The sequence below is a fragment of the Magnolia sinica genome, chromosome 4 (assembly GCF_029962835.1).
Source record: "Magnolia sinica isolate HGM2019 chromosome 4, MsV1, whole genome shotgun sequence".
In the NCBI taxonomy this organism is placed as follows: Eukaryota; Viridiplantae; Streptophyta; class Magnoliopsida; order Magnoliales; family Magnoliaceae; genus Magnolia; species Magnolia sinica.
In genome coordinates this window covers 20,491,349-20,511,530 of record NC_080576.1, presented here as the reverse complement: position 1 = coordinate 20,511,530, position 20,182 = coordinate 20,491,349, and the positions used below count along the sequence as shown (strand labels likewise).

Below are 20,182 nucleotides of genomic sequence, written 5' to 3'. Positions count from 1 at the left end.
TTAATAGGATAAAGATGCGGTGGATCCAGGAATCCACCCCGAATAGCGCATGGTGAGAAAAAGACAGAAGTGATAGAGAAACGAGAGAGAAGCTCTCCTCATCACGCGCAAACGTGCAATGCTTGCTGTGAATGTTTTATTTATTATTATTTTTAACAATTAAAATCAACGACCTACTATGATGTCTGCATAAAAGTCTAGCCTATCACCTTGATTTGTTAGATTAAGATAGGGCGTGGGTCCAAATATGAGGAAGGTCTAAGACTTAAGTGGGCCACACACCGGGATATGGACTCCCACATCCATTCTCTTAGTTTGACAAGTGTGCACATGCGTATGTTGTACATGAACACATGCACTCATGTGGTACTTAATTGGTGTACCTGTGTGTAACACATTCATAAATGCATGCATGAATGAATGAGGTGAATGAGTGGTTTAGAATGAAGACTTGGTTTGGATAGATTATTGAGATATATGAATAGTTTAGATGGGCGGATGAATAAATGGATTGCATTGAAGGGTGGTTGGAAAAATAAATTACGTTGAATTGTCTTTGATGATGAATGGTTCGAATAGTTAATGGGATCGAAGGATGGATGGCTAGATATGAATGAAATGGGTGCATGAGCAACACTCACCTATACTTCTCCATTTCTTTTTTTTTTTCATTATTACTTTTACACCACCTTATTGTACAAGTTTTGAATGCTTCATGTCTTCTTCCTTTTCATCTTTCAATGTTTAATTGGGTGTATTTTATACTCAGACCGTTAGATTGGGGTAGAACTTAACTATGGCTCACTACTTGTCGACCTATGATCCTTGATGCTGGACCGAAAATAGAATTTCGATGGCTCCCTCTCTTCCAATCTTACGTGACATGCACAAGGGTTCCATTTGGATACTAACTAGTGGATTTAGATTATACTTTATAAGCTATGAAATGGACAATTTATTTTGATAGTTGGGTGACTCAATTGGAGGATACGGTTAGATGGTGAGATACGGCTAGGATAATTAGATGTTTAGGAGTGTAATCACGTAACTAGGTTAACGTACGATCACTTTCACTGACAAATAAGTACAAAATGGGGTTTTTTTTTTTTTTTTGTATGGATCTGCCAGATGGTTCGTCGAATGAAAAGTTTAGATTGATGGTTAGAGAAGTATACCATGACCATGCACATGGATAGACACGTGGAAGGCTGGCTGAGTTGAATGCACGTTCAACAGTTAAGATTGGATGAATTTATGAATGGACGATTGGTTTTGTAGGCATCAGTGATGAGAGTGCAAGTATATATGTACATACACACACGCAGAAATCACATAAGTCAATGTTCACCCTAATTAGATAGATAATGCATATCAATAGTCACAAGTTTCATAGAATGATGGATGCATGAATGTATGCATGGACCTATGCATGTGTGCTTCACTGAATGCAAGTGTACATGCATGCACATGTACACTTATGCACCAAAATCCTAGGTCATTACAGGGTTAACATGGCATCAGCGGAAGGGCACTACAAAAACTATAACTATTTACCAAAACTGATTTTTGGTCTCACTCAGCTTTATTCTGAAGATGTGTTTTTTTTTCTTCTTCTTTTAGTCCCTTTTAATCAAGTGAAAATAAAATTTGGTAATAAAGAAGAGATGCATTAATTTGTTTAGCCACCCATAGATTTAGGTTTGAACAAACACAGGAAATCATCCACTTGACAAAGAGTTGCATTGTTTCACCTATCCATCCATGTGTCGGGCAAAATAGTGCCAAAGATGTAGATATTTTTGTATTTTCAGATCTTAAGTGAATGATATCTTAAAGATAATTAGGACAATAAGGGCCTGTTTGGTAAAACTTATTTTCTGCGCTTATCACTAAAATGGGCCATTTTCAGTGATTTCCCCTGATTCAGGATGTTTGGTAAATCCAAAACATTAAGCGCTTAATTAAGATTTTCGCTGAAAAAATCAAGGTTTTTTAAAGCTTCCTTCCTTTCACTTAACATGGAAAGCAGTAAGTGATTTTAAGATAAACTTTTTTAAAATGACAACTTTAACCTTCCTCTAATAACTTCAATTGTAAGTCTCGACAGGGCTAATTGCATAGGGTGGGTAGAAGCGGGGTTGACGTGCCAAAGTGATTTGCCCCCATCATGATGTATGTGTTACATCCACACCGTCCATCCATTTTGCCAAATCATTTTAGGGCATGAGTCAAAAACCGAGGCAGACCCAAAGCTCAAGTGGACCACAGCACAAAGTGTTGTGGGGATAATGATAGCCACCGTTGAAACCTTCCTAGGGCCCACCATGATGTTTATTTGCCATCAAATCAATTCATGAGGTCACACATACCTGGATGAAGGGAAAACACAAATATCAACTTGAACCAAAACTTCTATCGCCCCCAAGAATTTTTCAATGGTAGACATTCAATCTCCACTGTTTTCTGTGGTGTGGCCCACTTGAGCTTCAAATCTGCCTTGTTTTTGGGTTCATGACCTAAAATGATCTAAGACAATGGATGGACAGTGTGGATCTAATGCATACATTATGGTGGGCCCACAGAATTTTGCCACATCAACACATAGTGAGGTGACTACTATGCAGACGAACGCAAATTTCCAGCAATAGCCTGTCGCACCTGCGATGCTTGTTAGAAAGTTAGGTGGGGGCCACCATGATGTTTGTGAGAAATCCATCCCGACCATCCTTTTTCAAGCTCATTTTAAGGCAGAAGGCCAAAAATGACGAGGATCCAGAACTCAAGTGGGCCACACAAGTAAAAAATGGGGAAAGAAATTCCTAACATTGAAATCTTCTTGGAGTTTTAAAAAAAAACACCAACTTATCTCGATATGAAACTCATGTGGCCCTATGAATGTCTCAACAATATTCGTTCAATAATCATTGTTTCCTCTCGCATGGCCCACTTGAGTTCTACATCCCCCTCATTTTTCATCTTATGTCCTAGAATGAGCTCGAAAAATTGATGGACAAGGTGGATTTCTCACAACATCACAATGGGCCCCACCTAGCTTCCAAGCATTGTCGCATGAAGTTCAGGACGCAGATTGTGGACAGAAGCGAATTGTGTGTGCGTAACTTTAGTGGATCCACATATCCAACAACGTGGGTGGGATCCCTAATTGTGGGGCCCACCGTGATGTATTTTCCTTACATCCACATTGTCCATTCGTATTAAAAGCTCATTTTAGGCTATGATCCAAAAAATGAAGTAGATCCAAATCTCAGGTGGACCACACCATAGGAAACAATCTTGACTGAATCCCCACCATTAGAAACTTCATGGGGTCCACCGAAATGTTTATTTTCCATCCAACCCGTTGATAAGGTCACAAAGACTTGGATGAAGAGACCACAAACATCAGTTTGATCCAAAACTTTTGCGGCCCACAAGAAATTTTTAATGGTCAATTATTATTTTTACTATGGTCCACCAAAGATTTGGATCTACTTCATTTTTTAGGTCATGCCCTAAAATGAGTTTTCAATACAGATGGACAATGTGGATGAAAGGAAATTACATCATGGTGATCCCACTAACCTCGAATCCACCGAAACTGCGCCCGATTGCATGGTGTGCAGACATAGATTTCCTACTAAAGGTGCTAATAGCAAGGTGGCTAGTAGATGGTTCTCCGTGGGCCCCACCATGATGTATGCAATTTTTCCATGATATCCATCCATTTTGGATAATTATTCTAGGGCATGAGCCCAAAAATGAGGCAAATCCAAGTCTCAAGTGGACCACACCATAGGAAAACAATGGTGATGGAACACCAACCAATGTTTTCTAAAGAGACCGCATAATTGTATAATGCCACCCATATGGCATATGCGATGGTCGCATAGGCCATATGGATGGTATGCAATCGCATACCCTCCAACGGTAAAAAATCTGACTGTTGGAGCATTAAATTTTTTTTCCCGAAAGTTTTGCCTATAAAAAGGCACTCTTCCTCATCCTCCACTTGCAATATATACATCCTAAAATACTCTCTTGCTCTCACACATCATTCTAAAGCTCTCATTCTCACTCTTAGTCTTAATCTCTTTCATATAATCATACTATTCACTTTATCAAGAAGCAAGAATCAAGATCTAGTCAAGAAGCAAGAAGAAGAATCAAGGATTCAATCACTCTATACTATTCACTCTCATTTCTTCCATAATTCTATTCTCTTATTATTATAATTTTCAATCTCCACTCTAATCTCTTATTCTAAGTTTCGAACTTTTTTAATTTCTAATCTCTAGTCTAAGTTTCTAACTAGTGTTTGTGTGATCTATTGTTCTTGATTTCTTTTTAGAATTATCATTTATCAAGATACAAGACTCAAGTCGCTCAACTCAAGAGTCAAGAGAAGTTCCAAGTTCCAAGGACTCAAGACTCTCTCTCTCTCTCTCTGAATTTTAAACTATTTACCTCTCTCTCTCTCTCTCTCTCTCTCTCTGAATTTTAAACTATTTACTCCATTTATTACTCAATAGTATTTACTTACTACTTAGTAGTTAGCACTTGCTCATTATACTAAATAATACTTATTTAGTAGTACGCACTACTTACTACTTATTTAGTTTAGTACTTACTACTTAGATTAATATACTCCAAATTCTAAAACACACTCATAGTCACATACACACACCACGGTCAACTACTCTACCCTACTAGGTTATTACATAGTGTCATCATGTCCTCTTTCCAATCTTCTATTTTAAAGACAAAGTCAAATGACCCAGGTTGGAAATATGGGCACTATCAAAGTGCCAATGAAAAGTCCCAAGTAGTGCATGACCTATGCGAATTTATATGTTCTGGTGGTATTCGCTTGGCATAAACAACACATTGTGCACACATCGGGAGCATATGCAGGAGCATGTCTCAATATTATTCCGGAGATCCGTAGGGAAATCATGGAATACATGGATAAGCATGCTCGAAAAACCACGATTCAGTACTGATGTAGGACAACTAACCACTTACTCTAAAAGCTCAAACTGATAAATAATGGCAAATCAATCCCTTTATCTCACAGCCCAAGCCCCACTTCACATGGATCATGCGTCACACGAGCCACCCGTCTCACACGGGCCACCCACCCAGAGTGTGCTCCTGCTTCACACAGGCCACCTCACTCGAGTCCGGTGTAAAAATACCCTTGCTTGAGGCAGGTGGCCATGAAGGGTTTTTAAGTTATGGTTGAATTTAGAGGTCAATTTCGACATGAGTTTAAACCCCCTTATATCATGAAGTAAGGGAGAGATCTGACACTAGAAAAGTTGGCCATGAGAATTCTTAACCTTACGTGTTCTTTGAGCAGTGGCAAGCGCACATGGAGTACACTTGAATAGGTAAGGTTTATAAATTACAACTTAAATTTCTACAATTTACTTTTATTTTCAAATTTTAATGCTAAAATTGATAATATTGGTATGCAGATTCACACGGAAAAAAAAAATTGTATCGAACAAGAAAAAAACTCAACGACCAAGTCTTCATCTAATATAACCAGAAGCTGCGAGAAAGATTTTGGACGAGGCGAGAAAGGTCTGGATTCTATGATCCTATCAGCCTAGGTGATTTAGAGGTAGATAGTGAGTGGCTTGTGGAGACAAAGGATCCAGTCTTTGCCGGCAAGTTCCTTACATAGGCCCAATTAGAAGACGCCGCTTATGGATCGGCACCTGGTGACTGTTCTCAATCACAACGACAGAGAAGAGGAACTGGAGGGGCGAGCAATAACATGAGGCATGCGTGAAGCAATTAAAGAGAAGACGATGATGATATTGAGATTGAAGAAGTACAAGAAAAAGATGCTCGACCATTAGATGTGAATGAGCAACTTGTGCGGACAAACAATGAAGAAACATAAGAAGATGACTTGTATGTTGAAGGATAAGGTGACTTTGACAATGATGATGACGATGACGATGGTGGTGATGTGCCACAATGGTAGAGGGAACAATGTATATAGTATTATAGTTAGTAGATTAGTAGTTTGTACTTTCTAAATTTTATTTATCAAAAAAAGTATTAAGTTTTTTCTTTTTATTAATAAGTTATTGTTAATATTTAATTACTAATAGGTTAGATAGTATAGGTAATATACTTACTAATATTCACAAATTAGTTCAAAAATTGTTGGGAGTAGTGAAGCCTTTATGGGGAAAAAACAGATTTTTCCCCAAAAAAAATTATTATTTTTCTTTTTTTTTAATGATTTAAAAAAATCAAATAAAAAAAAATTTATTGTGCGATCACACAGTGGTGGTTAAATACAATCACTTAGGTGATTTGACAACATTGACACCTACCATTAGAAACTTCCTAGGACCCACCGTAATGTTATTTGCCATCCAACCTGTTGATTAGGTCACACAGACCTGGATGATGGGAAAACATAAATATCAACTTCATCCAAAACTTTTGTGGCACCCAAGAAGTTTTTAATGGTCGGCTTTTAATTACCACAGTTTCCTATGGTGTGGCCCACTCGAGAATTGGACCTACCTCATTTTTTGGCTCATACCCTAAAATAAGCTAGAAAAATTGGTGGGACTGCATGGATTTCTCAAAGACATCAAGGTGGGCCATCTCATTTTTTTATGGCCTAGGGCACATATACAGTCCTCAGGCAAATTGCATACTGAGAGGGTGGCATGCATAGGTTAAATGGATTAAACATATCGGTGCTCCATTGACCCCACCATGATGTATGTGTTTATCCACACCATCCATCCATTTTTTTACTTCTTTTAGGGCATGAGACAAAAATAGATAAATAAATAAATAAATAAAAATAAGCCAATCCAAATCACAAGTGGACCACAACAAAGGAAAACTGGTGATTGAACGCCCACCATTAAAAACTTCCTATGGCCCACTATGAAGTTTATTTCCCATCCAACCTATTGAGTAAGTTACACAAACATGGATGAAGGGAAAACACAAACATCGGCTTGATCCAAAAACTTTTGTGTCCTAGGAAGTTTTTTAATGGTGTGCGTTTAATTACCATTGTTTCCTATGGTGTGGTCCACCTAAGATTTGGATCTGTCGCATTTTTTAGCTCGTGCCCTAAAATAATCTAGTGAAATGGTGGAAGGCATGGATTACACATAGACATCAAGGTGGGCCATTGCATTTTTTTAGGATCACCTAGGGGATGGCATACACGGGTAGGTTACATGGATTGTACATGATAGTGTTCCGTGGGCCCCACCACCATATGTATCTTAGCCACACGGTTCATCCATTTTGCCAACTTATTTTAAGGCATGAGATCAAAAAAGAGACCAATCCCAATCTTAGGTGGACCACAACACGAGAAAAGTGGTGATTGAATGCCATTGATGGGAATGGGATGGTTGTAATTGTTTTAACCTAGAAATTGTTGACTGGTGGATGATAAAAATTTGGTGGCATGACACACCTATCAAATAAAAATTAGTATATGTGTGGCCCATTTATTCGATGCAATAAGAATATTTTTTTAACCAAGGTTTCAAGGTCATCGAACCAAAAGCATGATGTAGGTGGGACCCTAGAGATGAATAACCTAATTTCTGCTAGTGTGCCACATCATCATGCATTGTGAGTCATTTATCGATAATGGGAGTTATATGATGCTCCACCTGAGTACGAGTCATATCTCGAGTTTTGTTTGTATATGTGGGTCCATTGGTTTCATGATCAACAATATTGTCAACATGGGGCCCACTATGGATGGACCATGCAAAAATAATGATGATGATGATGATGATGATGATGATAAATATTAGATGATACTAACCTTTAAATCGACCTTTATCAGTTAAATATGAGATGTTGTGCTTCTCTTATTAGTTGTCCAATTCAAGGGTTATGATTATTCTAATAAGAAGAATATAGCAATGTTCGAAATATCGGTATTGCACAATGCATCGCACCCTTGGGATACAAATACATATTGGTTATCGCACGGGATATATCGTTTGCACCGCATAATTTATTGCGCTTTTTGAGAAACATGAGAAAACATTGGGAAAATAGTTGAATTTTTCAATGAAACTTCAGGTATTGTTAAAAAAGACCTTAATGCACACTTTTAAATCATAACATCTAAAAAACAGTGCACACAATAGGTTTCCTTTGTATAGGATCCTAAGTTATGCGCTGTCTAATTGAACTAAGGCAACTATATTCAAATATAATGCATAACATTTATAAATGTATTAAGATATGTACATCCACACCGTCCATCTGCTTTGCCACCTTAATTTCAGCACCATCCCAAAAAAATGAAGCATATCCAATTATCAAGTGGATCATGCCATAGGAAACAATATTGATCGAAGGCCCTACCATTAAAACCTTCTTAGGGCTCACCTTAATGTTTCTGTAGTGTTTATTTACCATCCAATTTGTTGATGAGTTCACATAAGCCTGGATGAAAGGAAAAAACAAATATCATATAGATCCAGAACTTTAGTGGCCCATTAATAGTCAATCACCACTTTTTCCTTTGGAATGGTCCACCTGATAATTGGATGTGCTTTCATTTTTTGGATAATACACAAATGATTTGGAAAAACGGATGAACGACATGGATACATAATACATAAAATAAGGTGGGACCCACATCAAGGGTCGCATTGTCTTTGGTGAGTTTGGGGTCTCACCTAATCCACTCTTCAATTCCTAACGTTGGCATCTTTACTTTTTTATTGGTCTTGGCTCAAAAAACGATGCAAATTGCGTGGGCCCCATGCATTGTATCCATGCCATTTTTTTCAGAACATTTTAAAGCCTGAGCCAAAAAAATGGGGCTGATCCAGAGATCAAGTGGACCACATCATGGGAAACGGTGGGAATAATGACACCACCATTGAAACCACTATTATCTTTGGTGTGGTCCACTTGTGCTTTGGCTCTACCCCATTTTTAGGTTCATAGGCTAAAATGATCTAAAGAAATGAACAGTCGGAGTGGATATATATAGCACATACATCATTGCGAAGCCCGCAGAGTTCCCATTATTTTATTATGTTGAGATGTGCTGGTGTAAGTAACGGCCCGTAACGGCGCAAAATTGTTTTTTTGCCAAAAAAATATGAAAAAATATGGATTAAATCCGGAATATTCTAGGCATTTCAAATATGCATTCATTTATAAATTGGAACATGTTTATGGTGGTGTAACGGTCCACTCTTTGGTGAGAAGTTGTATTGGACTACAAAATTCATATATTTAATTTTTTAACTATCTACTATCAATGATAGATATATTAGAATGAATGTAATATGAAAATATCTTACATTAGGTGTTTGTGTAAATATATTAGAATGAATAGAATTTTAAAAAAAAGGGGCAAAATTCATGCGTAAATAGAAAAAAATATTTAAAAAATATAAAATGGGACCCCAAATATGTAAAATGCACATTAACATGTTCTACTATGATTAACACATCATATGACATCATTAAAACAGAAAAATAATCATTTCAAAAAAAGGGGCGAAATAAATGCGTAAATAGAAAAAAATATAAAATGGGACCCCAAATCTGTTCACCATATGACATCATTAAAACAGGAATCATTAAAAATGATTTTTCGAATTTTCAAAAAAGGGCCGAAATAAATGCAAAAATGAGGCAAATCCAATATTCAACAACCATTAAAAATGATTTTTCGAATTTTCAAAAAAAGGGCCAAAATAAATGCGTAAATAGAAAAAATATTAAAAAAATATAAAATGGCACCCCAAATCTGTAAAATGTATATTAACATGTTCTACTACAATTAAAACATCATCCGTTACGGGCCCGTAACGGCCCGTTACGGCCGTTACACCCCGTAACGGGCCCGTATCGGCCAATACGGGTACAAAAAATCGTATCGGCCGATACGGCCCCGAAACGGGTAACGGTTCGCACTGTTACCATTACGTATCGGCCGATACATAACCGATTTGGCACACCCTAGTCAGACCTTATGAACAGGTTGGATGGCAAATAAACATCACGATGGGCCCTAGGAAAGCTTCAACAGTGGATCATGGTGTGCCATAAAGGCCGTTACGTAAAGGTAACGGTGGCAACCGTTACACGTTACGGGGTCGTAACGCCCATAACAACCGTTATGAAAAAAATGACTTTGATTGCCATTAACAGCACGTTACATCCCCTATAAAGGTCATAATAGTCCCGTAATGGTCTATTACGGGACATATACAGGTTTTTCATACTTTTTAATCAACATTACAAGGCAGATATAGGTTTTTCGGGAGTTTTTTCAATAAATAAAAAAATAAAAAAGAGAGACCGTAACAGCCGTTACAGGGCCGTAACAGCCGTTATGCCCCGTATCATAAAGGAAACAATGGTGGCCGTTACGGCCACCGTTACCGTTACGGAACACCTTGCGGTGGATATCATTATTACCATGACTTCCTGTCATGTGGTCCACTTGAGCCTTATATCTACCTACACTTTGGGCTTATACCCTAAAATGACATATCAAAATGGATGGAAGGTGTGGATAAAACACATAACATGGTGGGCCCAATAGAGCCCCTGATAGGACCGTTCGTCTCCAAGGCTCCCAATCCATGCAAGATGTGGATTTCCTGCTAAAGCCTTTAACAAGAAGTTCCTACGTTGGTATACAAGGTGGGGCCCACTGTGATGCTTGTGAGAAATCCACCCCGTCCATCCATTTTGCAAGCTCATTTTGAGGACATGTGACCAAAAATGAGGCCGATCCAAAACTTAAGTGGGCCATATGAGAGGGAAAACTGGGGAAAGAGTTTCCTACCATTGAAACTTTCCTAGGCTCCACTTTGATGTTTATATGCCATCCAAACCGTTTATGAGGTCATTCCCACTGGGATGAAGTGAAAACATGAGAAACATATCTTAATACGAAACTTCTGTGGCCATAAAAACATTTCAACGATGGTCACTAAATCCCTATTGTTTCCTCTCGTGTGGCCCACCCGAGTTTTGGATCCACCTCATCTTCGGTTGCATGTTTTAAAATGAGCTCACAAAACAAATGGACATGGCAGATTTCTCACAAACATCACGGTGGGCCCCACCTAGCATCCCAACGCAGGAACTTCATGCACAAAAGGCTTTTACATGAAATCTGCGTCCAACCGCACACGATAAAAAAAGGGCTTGAAAGCCATTTTTTTAAGCAGAGAGGGTTCCAACCTTCCAGAACCCCAAAACCCTAAATTCTCACCCAAATCTCGTGATTTCTCCATATTTTTTCATTGTATCTTCCGAAATCACTTCCGTTTTCAAGCAATAATTTATTCGAAGAAAGAAAAAAAGGGAATTGGAGATTTTCTTTGCACTAATCTACGAATGGCACACTTCAATTCGAATCGCCCACCAAATGCAACTTCCGATCAAGGCAATCTCTTCTACAAGTACAGAAATCCACCTTGTTGAAAGTTTCCCTCATTTTTTTTTTTCCCCAATTTTTTTGAATATTTACGCACAATAAAAAAATTCTTAGTCTCTTCTGGCGGGTTTCGTATCGCTGGACTGCGGTACCAATAATATCAGCCGATAGTATCAATATTGCAAACACTGGAATATAGTACATGGTCCATCAATCGAAAGATTTTGTTTGAGAGATGTATATGAATTGGACATAGGTGTGTTAAATTCGGTGGCATGACAATAGCAGCTACGAAAGATAGAAATTAAGACAATAAGGGCAAATATGAAAAATTGCCAATTTTCAGACATTTATGGTTTGTGTTTACCAAACATGTTTTTGTGAAAAAAGTGCTTAATTTCAGATATCATTACTTTTTTCAGACGAATTACCAAATAGATTTTTCAGTACTTAATAAGTACTAAAATTAAGCATTTTAAGTTTCCAGCACTTAAATTACTTTTCAGTACTTATTTTTCAGTTCACCAAATGGCACCGAAGTAGAAAACATTTAAAAAATGCCACACATTTTCCATTCCGTGCAATCTGAAAGCTTGCTCCATTAAGAGACTGCAGGATAGTAGGTACTTACAACTTCGCCCAGCAAAAAATGCACCACTACTTTTGGCATTGCCCAACCGTTGAGTTCCAGTAATAATATCCATGATAAGGTCTGCTAATTGAGACATCAAGGCCATGGGATCGATTCCAGAATCCATCAGTTCACGAGCTCTTTTCACTGTTTCTGCAGTATCTGATGACATGGCTAACTCCAAGAGATCCAGTAGTTTCTCATCTGGAACAACACCAACCTATAGTAGTAACAGACATGAGACTGTTTGATTCAAATCGCAATATATAAAAAAGTGTAGACAAGTTTCCTAACATCTTTCAAGTTCCCAAGCAGATAAGATGCATCAGCCTAGAGTCTTCCAAGAAGTCTCTGACTGATATGGAACTCATCTGAGTCAAATCAGCTTAACTAGGGACTGGGTATCAAGGGGGTGCACTCCAGTGGCACCAGTACCACCATAAGCTTATGGTGGTCCCGGGACGATGTGGGGTCCAAAACTGATGCATTCACAGTCCAACCCATCCATAAGATGGGTCACCTCAAAAAACCACCAGTGCCGAAAAATCAAACCGATCCAAAACTCTTGAGGGGCCACAGCACAGGGAATATATTGAGAGGGAATGTCATCCGTTGATTAACGTGGAGGAGCAGACTGTGCTTCATCCAGTCGAGATGAAGGTCATGCCAGATTCAGGCTGCTTTGCGACTCAGGTGGGCTCTGTGGAATTCAAAGGTGGACATGCCCTCACAAATAGCGCCATTTGCTGTGGCCCACATTTTCTGGATCAGGCCAAATTTTGGGCATAGGGTTTTTTGGAGGTGACACATCTAATAAACAGGCTGAATGGGGAAGTACATCACATGAGCTCCACATTCGCTTAGTACCACCCTAAGCTTATGATGGTACCAATACCACTGGATTGTGCGCTCAGCATCGATCTAGCACTACAATTAATCAATAACCATCAATTTCAAATTCAAGGCATTCAATAACAATGGCTATACGTTACAATATAAGCCCTTACAGATTTTTGTCCCGTAACGGACCATCACAGGCCATTTTTCCATAACGGCCTTTACAGACCCATAATGCATAACAGTGGCCAATGGTATGTAAACCATTTTTGGAGAACTGGGTCAAATTGCATCTTCAAAAAAAATATATCTGCAAGTTTCTAATTGATTTGGCCAAATTGAACTCAGCCACTAAAAGACCAATTTGTAGGTTGAATCCAAGTTTTCACACAATGGCCTAAACCATGTCAAAAGAAATTTGAGAGAGATTTGTGAGACTGAAAAAGAAAATCATGTGGAAAGCAGGAAACAAACTTACAAGATCGTTTACTAGAGATGCTGTGATCCGTTTGCCCAGTAAACTCAACTGGTCCAACATCATTTCTGCATCTCGAAGTGAACCGTCAGAATTCAAAGCAATCAGGTCTAGAGCATCCAACTCAAAATCCATATTCTCTTCGGCAGAAAGCTTCTTCAACCTGGTTACTATATCGGCATCTTTGATCTTGGGGAAAAGGTATTTCTGACACCGCGATACAACAGCTCGGGGCAGACTGTCTGGATCAGTAGTTACAAACAAGAAAACAACAAGTGATGGTGGTTCTTCAAGGAACTTTAGAAACGCTGACCATGCCTTGGATGGTAACATGTGGCATCCTTTGATAATGAAGACTCTGTACCGCGAAAAAGACTGGGACCCAGACAATTTCTTCAAAACATGCCTAACTCTATCTATTCCCTTTTTATGGGCAGCATCCACTTCCATGATGTCCATGCTCTTTCCAGAGGCAACATCAGTACACTCGCTGCAGAACCCACATGGCTTGGCTTCTCCAGTTGATTGGCAGTTCAAAGCCGCTGCAAACACCCTTGCTGTTGATGTCTTTCCTGTCCCATGAGGACCTTGAAAAAGATAAACGGGGGCTATCCTACCCCTTAAAATTGCGTTATTAAGTGACTGAACAACGATACTCTGCCCGACCAATTCATCAAAAGACCTGGGTCTATACTTCTGGTTCAGGCTTCTGCTGTCTGGAGCTTTCTCAGCTCTCACTGTTAGTGCAAGTTCCAGCCTTTCTTGGCTTTTGCAGCTCAACGATCTTCTTCCATCTAAACGGCTCAAAGCTTCCAAATCAAGCTCATCAAAATTAGTCAAAAGCTCGTCACTCACTGTATCTATCGATGACCCTCCACCTTCACAGCTGTTGGTCAGCAAGGGCAGGCTATGGACAGATTTTGAAACAGTTCTCTGCTTGTTTGAAGTCGATGACCGTCTTTTACGATGCATCCTCTGGCTTCCACAGAGGATGCTACTTCCCGTTTTCCTCAGGGTATCAGAAAGTGAAGGAGAACAACTTCCGCGGCCTCCACGCTTTGTCCTTTTTGACCAATAGCAAGGAATACCACATCCTTTCTGTCTCAGTAAATCCAACTGATCCACTTCATCCCCATCAAATGAAGTTGTAGTACAATCCCAAGATCCGGTGGTGCTGGGGTATTGACCTCTGTATCTGTTATAAGAACTAGTCGATGCAGGGGTGTAAGAACAAGACAAGTCCCCCTTTCGGGTACTTTTTAGTATTTTCGATGAGTGGGACCAATTTTCATAGTGTGACAGAAATGGTGATGACAAGCAGGAAGTGTACCCTGCTCGTCGTGCAAATTTGTGGTCTGAAATCTGCAAATCCTCGGAATTGCAGTAATCTGTATCATCAGACTGCCCAATGGAAAGTGCTTTTAAAGAGCTGGATGGAAGATCCAGCTGCTCCGAAATCGGAGAGTTCCTGACAATATACTGTTTTGATGAGATGGTACTTTTCTTAAACTTCCTAGCCACTCTTCTTGTAGGAGTCTCTGAAGTCATCCCTCGGACTCTGAAGGCAGTTATAGGGCCATTAAGATTTGTGTCCCCATCTCCCTTTTGAACATCACTAAAGCTGTCTTCAGGGCTTTGTGGAACAAATCTTTGCATGTTGTCACCATCTGGAGTCACACCAGTATCGATTGATTTGCTAGACTGATGCTTCCAGTTGTAGAGGAACACCTTTTTCTGATTGTTTTCGCTTCTTGAAGGTAGAGTTGAGTCAAGTTCAAACAATCCCGAGGAGGTACCAGCTCCATTGGAGTCTCCTCTAGCCCCAGTTCCGCAGTTCCAACTATAAGTAGCAGCTACTGATCTAGAACTCAAAGGGGACCTCCAAGACGAACTAGTTTCGGGGTCACGTAAGAATCGCGCCTTTCTAAGGGCAGTAAGTTCCTTCTTCAAGTGAAGACCACTTGGATCAACACAAGCATCTGACATTTTCTCTTACTCTTCAATAACCGAAGGGCCCCAATTGCTTGTTTCAATATCCATTCAAGTGTCTAAAAGAAATCCTCACAATCTTTCTGTATAACCTCAAAATCCAACATTGAATTCAATAATACCAAATAAATCTCAAAGTGGTGAACAAATAATAGAGACCATACCTTCATTCTGCAATGCCACCCAACAAAAAAGGAAAAAAGCAAAAAAGAAAAAAAATAACAAATCTATTAATGAGCAATTTGGTCAACATTTAAATGCTGCATAAACAAAGCAATCACAGGGAGCAAGAAGTTAGCCGAGAACGGAAGTCTCCACTGTCTGATAAGATGGCCGTAGAAAACTCACATGATGATGATGTTTGTTTAAGCTTGAAAATTATGTAATAAAATGAAAAGTCAATACCACAAACAATTACATCTAACCCAGCATTCTCATGTGAAATACACTCAAGAAATGTCTGCAATATCCTCCAAAGCATTTCAAAAATGCAAAAATTCTACCCACCAGTCCTTTTCAAATTCAAGCCAATAAAAGTCCACAGAGCTACCAGTAACACCAGCATTAAAATCCAAACCAAAAAACAGAAAGCCACATTTGCATGCTTGGTTACCAATTAGGCAATTATGAAAAATAATAAATAATAATAATAGTAAACCAAACATAACACAAGAAATCTCAAAGAAAAATGAGATATGGGCTTTCCAATTATGATATTAAAGAAGTTGAATGGAATTCATTCAATTTTATGCAGGAATGGAAACAACACAAAATAAACAGGAATTTTTCAAGCATGAATTACCAAAATACCTTCTTGGCTTCAGATTCAGGCATCTAAAGACTCACCAAAACCCAATGACAGTAACCAATAACAACAGTAAATTGTACGAAGTGTCAGCTCTCTAGAAACTTCTGAAATGAAGTGCTAAATTAACTTGAAATGAAAAGTAAATTTGTCCCCAGCTCATCAGGTGAGCTGATAGAGATGCTTCCCCGCGAGGGACTGATAAGGGCTTCGAGCCCTGCTTGCCTTACCTTACCACACCTTAGGGTTTCCTACTTCCAAGGCTACCAAAAAAAAACGAAAAAACAAAACAAGAAAAAAAAAAAAGTTCTTATTTTTTTTGGGAGCATACATGACCAACAATGTGATCTGGTGGTTTATGTAATTAGACATCCCATGACATGACTCATCAGACCCACGAGAATACCATATAAAACCACAAACTAAATAATGACTATCTGAGCTTCTAGCTTAGGCAAATGCACCAATGAAATAGCTCAAAATGTAAAGAAGGCTTGGAGAAACTATCCCATACTCTACCGTGGTAGTGTATATGTGAAACAGAACAATTTTTAAGTATAGAAAATTTTGATTAGCCACTACCTAAATTCATCAGGTGACGTAGGTACCAAGGTTGGCTGGAATACCCAAGATATCAAATATCTCCTCAGTTTGATTTTGAAAATGACTCCAATTTATTTATTTTTTTGAAAGATACTGAATTTTATTAAAGGGCAAAAGAGCCAGAGAACAGAGAGCAGCAAAACACAAAAACGTGAGAAAAATACAGAAGGCCCAAAAGGGCTATAACCCCGAACTAGTTATAGAGCCATTCTCTCACTGAATTGAAGACCCTGTTAAGAACCCCTACAGTCGCACAGCTTTTGTTATCGAAACAGCAGTTGTTGTGCTCAGTCCAGATGCACCAAAGGATGGCCAAGAGAGAAATCCCAGGATTTCTTACGTTTCTTTCCCCCTCCCAGCCTCCCCCCTCAGCGAACCAAGAACAAAATAGATCTTCGATAGTCTCCGGTATGACCCAGAGGACGTTAAGCGAACGAAACACACCGCACCACACCTCCCTCGAGAACGCAAAGTGGATGAAAAGATGGTTGACTGATTTAGCCTCCTCATAGCACAGCAAGCAGATGTTAGGAAGCATCATAAATCTTTTGCGCAGACTATCTATATGGTAAGAATACAGCTTTTACCAACTAGCCAAGCAAATGCAGCCACCTTGGGGGGCGGGGGGCAGTGGCACCGGAGAACCAAGCAAGTAGGATGTGGCTGAAGGGAGGATGAGGAACTTGTGGGGTCAGTTTAGCATGGAGGGACTTGACAGAAAAAGTTTGGATGGATGAAACTTCCAGATAAGAGAGTACACTTCTCCTAAAATGGGGCTGAATGGTGGAGGCACGAAAGGAGGATGGTCGTCTGATCAGCCTCCTCATCTCCGAAATGACTCCAAAATGGCTAGAGGCCGAAATGACTCCAACTGATATGGCCTTCCCCTGAAAGAATTTTGGGCAAGGGACTCGGTGATGGTGAAGGAAAGTGTTGGGCCCCTTCCATGGTTATGTCAATGCACAGTCTCTACCAATTGAATCTGTCACGCTGAGCAATGTGAACTCCATCTTCACGAGATGATCTTGCAATTGAGGGTCTCGACAACCTTCAACTCTCTTCTTATCAAACTGGGAGGTTTGGGAGGGAAGGAACTAGGAAGATCATGTAAATCCTCTTATCCTTGAAGTTACTAGAAGCATTACTCAAAACCCCAACAGGTTGAGGCAATCTCCTTAGCCTGTGGTGGGGGATTACCAGGTTCTTGAAGCCCAGTCCTTTCTCCTCTTTTCTATTCTGATGGGGACATCACTCGCACATGCACACGCACGTCACCCCCCTACGTAAGTACACAAGGAGAAAGAGGGCCCCACCGTCGATCTGGCTCGATAACGACGTCCAAGGAAGGCCTCCTAGTTAGAAGACTGAGTTTTTGTTCGTTAGAGTGGGCCTGATAGTCAAGTAAAGCTCATCATGGGTCTCATGATCGTGGCCCACTAGTCCAATTAATCTCTTATTTTAAGTTTTGCTTATTATTGTTATTTAAAATATCATGAGCGGTTTAGATTATTTTGATTAGTTATTATTTTTTATTACTTCATCGCCAAGTAATAGATTGCGCACATGATGCGAGTTTTGAGGTATAGGGTTTTCTTATAAAGAGGCATCCCTTATAGTTCTTTTTCTCGTTGAAGATTAATAAAAATTCCTGCATTTTTCTACTCCTTTGACTTCTTGAGTTGTAAAAATCCAATTGAGTGCGAAGCCCACCCTTTATCGAAGGACTAACTACCGTAGTGCAAAGCTACATCTATCCTGATCCGCCCATCTCCTATCACACATTCTTCTCAACTTCTACAACCATCTTCGCTTCGAATCCATCACCTTTTGCAGCAATTCTTCTCCTTACAGCCGATTTCCAGAATCTGGCCCTACAAGAAAGTTGAAACTTTGGCGGACCACCATGCACATACCACGCATCCAATCAACACGAAACTTGGGGTTTTGAAGCCCTCACCTGGCCGAATAGAGCGAAGGAGGCATTTTTCGCATTCGGGGCCCCCTCACACGTGCGGCCAGGCCCCTGCCCACGTGCGTCAGGCCTGGCCCGCTGTCCGCGCGCGTGGACTATTGCCAGGTTTAGAATTTTTGCCTATTTTATCTCTCTCATACTTATTTTCCATAACCCTAACCCTAGATTACATTATTTTCAATTTGTTTGGCCCTTTTCTAATCCTAGGATTCTCTAAATTGAAATTAGTGAATCTCTTGGATTAAAGACTGATTATTGTGCATGTGTGGATGAGTTTTACCTCCCTTTGAGTATCGTTTGGCTTATAATTTCTATTGATCCAGCCTTAACATGTATAGGCCTGGACCCGCACAGATTCCCCTTGCTTGAATGGTTGAACTTTTGTGTAGGATGTGGAAATTTTATGTGAATGTTTCTGAATTATTTTGATCTAAAGCCTAAGATCTTGCATATCATAGTTAATTTTCATGTCCTGCATCACATTCACTCTTTTCTTCTTCTTCTTTCTCTATCTTTCATAGGATTTTCTGCTGGATTTCCAAGGAGAGACAATGGAAGTTAGCTGCAAGGATGGGAACTCAAAGCAAAGATCAAAGACATCTTTGTTTAGTATTGATGTACTTTAAAGTGTTTAAAACCATGGTTGAAAATCAGTTTCAATGATCTATTTCTATTAAAGTACTCCGCTCTTCTTCTAGGGGCAAATATATATATATATATATATAGAGAGAGAGAGAGAGAGGAATGCTCACCCAAGCACCTTCTTACATGAGCACCCGTGCACACCTTTGCACATGTGTCATAAGCACAAAATCTGAATGGTCCACATGATGCAGCACCCCTTGAAACTATAACAGCCCAATTTTCAGCCTGATACAAAACTCTAGTGGGCCATAGCAAAGAGAAATGCAAATCAAGGGAGGAAATTGTTTCCTTTTGCCATGGCCAAGCAGAGTTTTGTATCGGGCTAAAAGTTGGGCCCATGGAGTTTCAAGGGGTTCCACATCACGTGGACCGTTCAGATTTTGTGCCCATGACACATGTGCAAAGGTGCACACAGGTGCTCACATAAGAAGGTGCGCAGGTGTGTGTGTGTGTGTGTGTGTGTGTAATGAAAAACAAAAATGGGATTTGATATCAAAGATTATCAAACTGACTGCAATCTTTTTCTATCCGTGAAGATCCCACCAGAGCGCCTTCTACTTTTAATTCTAATAGGCCATGAACTAGATCAGAATCATTCTCAACAAATCCATAAGGGATCCAATTTTTTTCATCGGGTCCGGGTGGAGACCAAAAATCTTGAGCGACCGATCCGGCAGAACAACTCAAAAGATAAAGAAGTATCATCAATTTCTTCATGCTCGTTCCAAGTTCGAAGTACCATTTGTACAAATAAGAATCCCCTTCCTTACATGATTTCTTCTTCATGCTCATAT

The 20,182-nt window shown here is 39.5% G+C and overlaps 1 protein-coding gene across 1 annotated transcript in view; it reads right to left on the bottom strand.

Annotated features, from left to right (window-relative positions):
* LOC131242709 (protein STICHEL) overlaps positions 1-20,182 on the bottom strand; it is a 36,891-nt gene that overhangs the window by 6,113 nt on the left and 10,596 nt on the right. The window contains exons 2-3 of the mRNA XM_058241532.1: positions 13,378-15,534; positions 12,063-12,282 (exon numbers count right to left, since the gene is read on the bottom strand). Of these exons, the coding sequence (XP_058097515.1) occupies positions 12,063-12,282; positions 13,378-15,360 (2,203 nt within the window). The 5' untranslated portion in view covers positions 15,361-15,534. The remainder of the gene's footprint in view (positions 1-12,062; positions 12,283-13,377; positions 15,535-20,182) is intronic.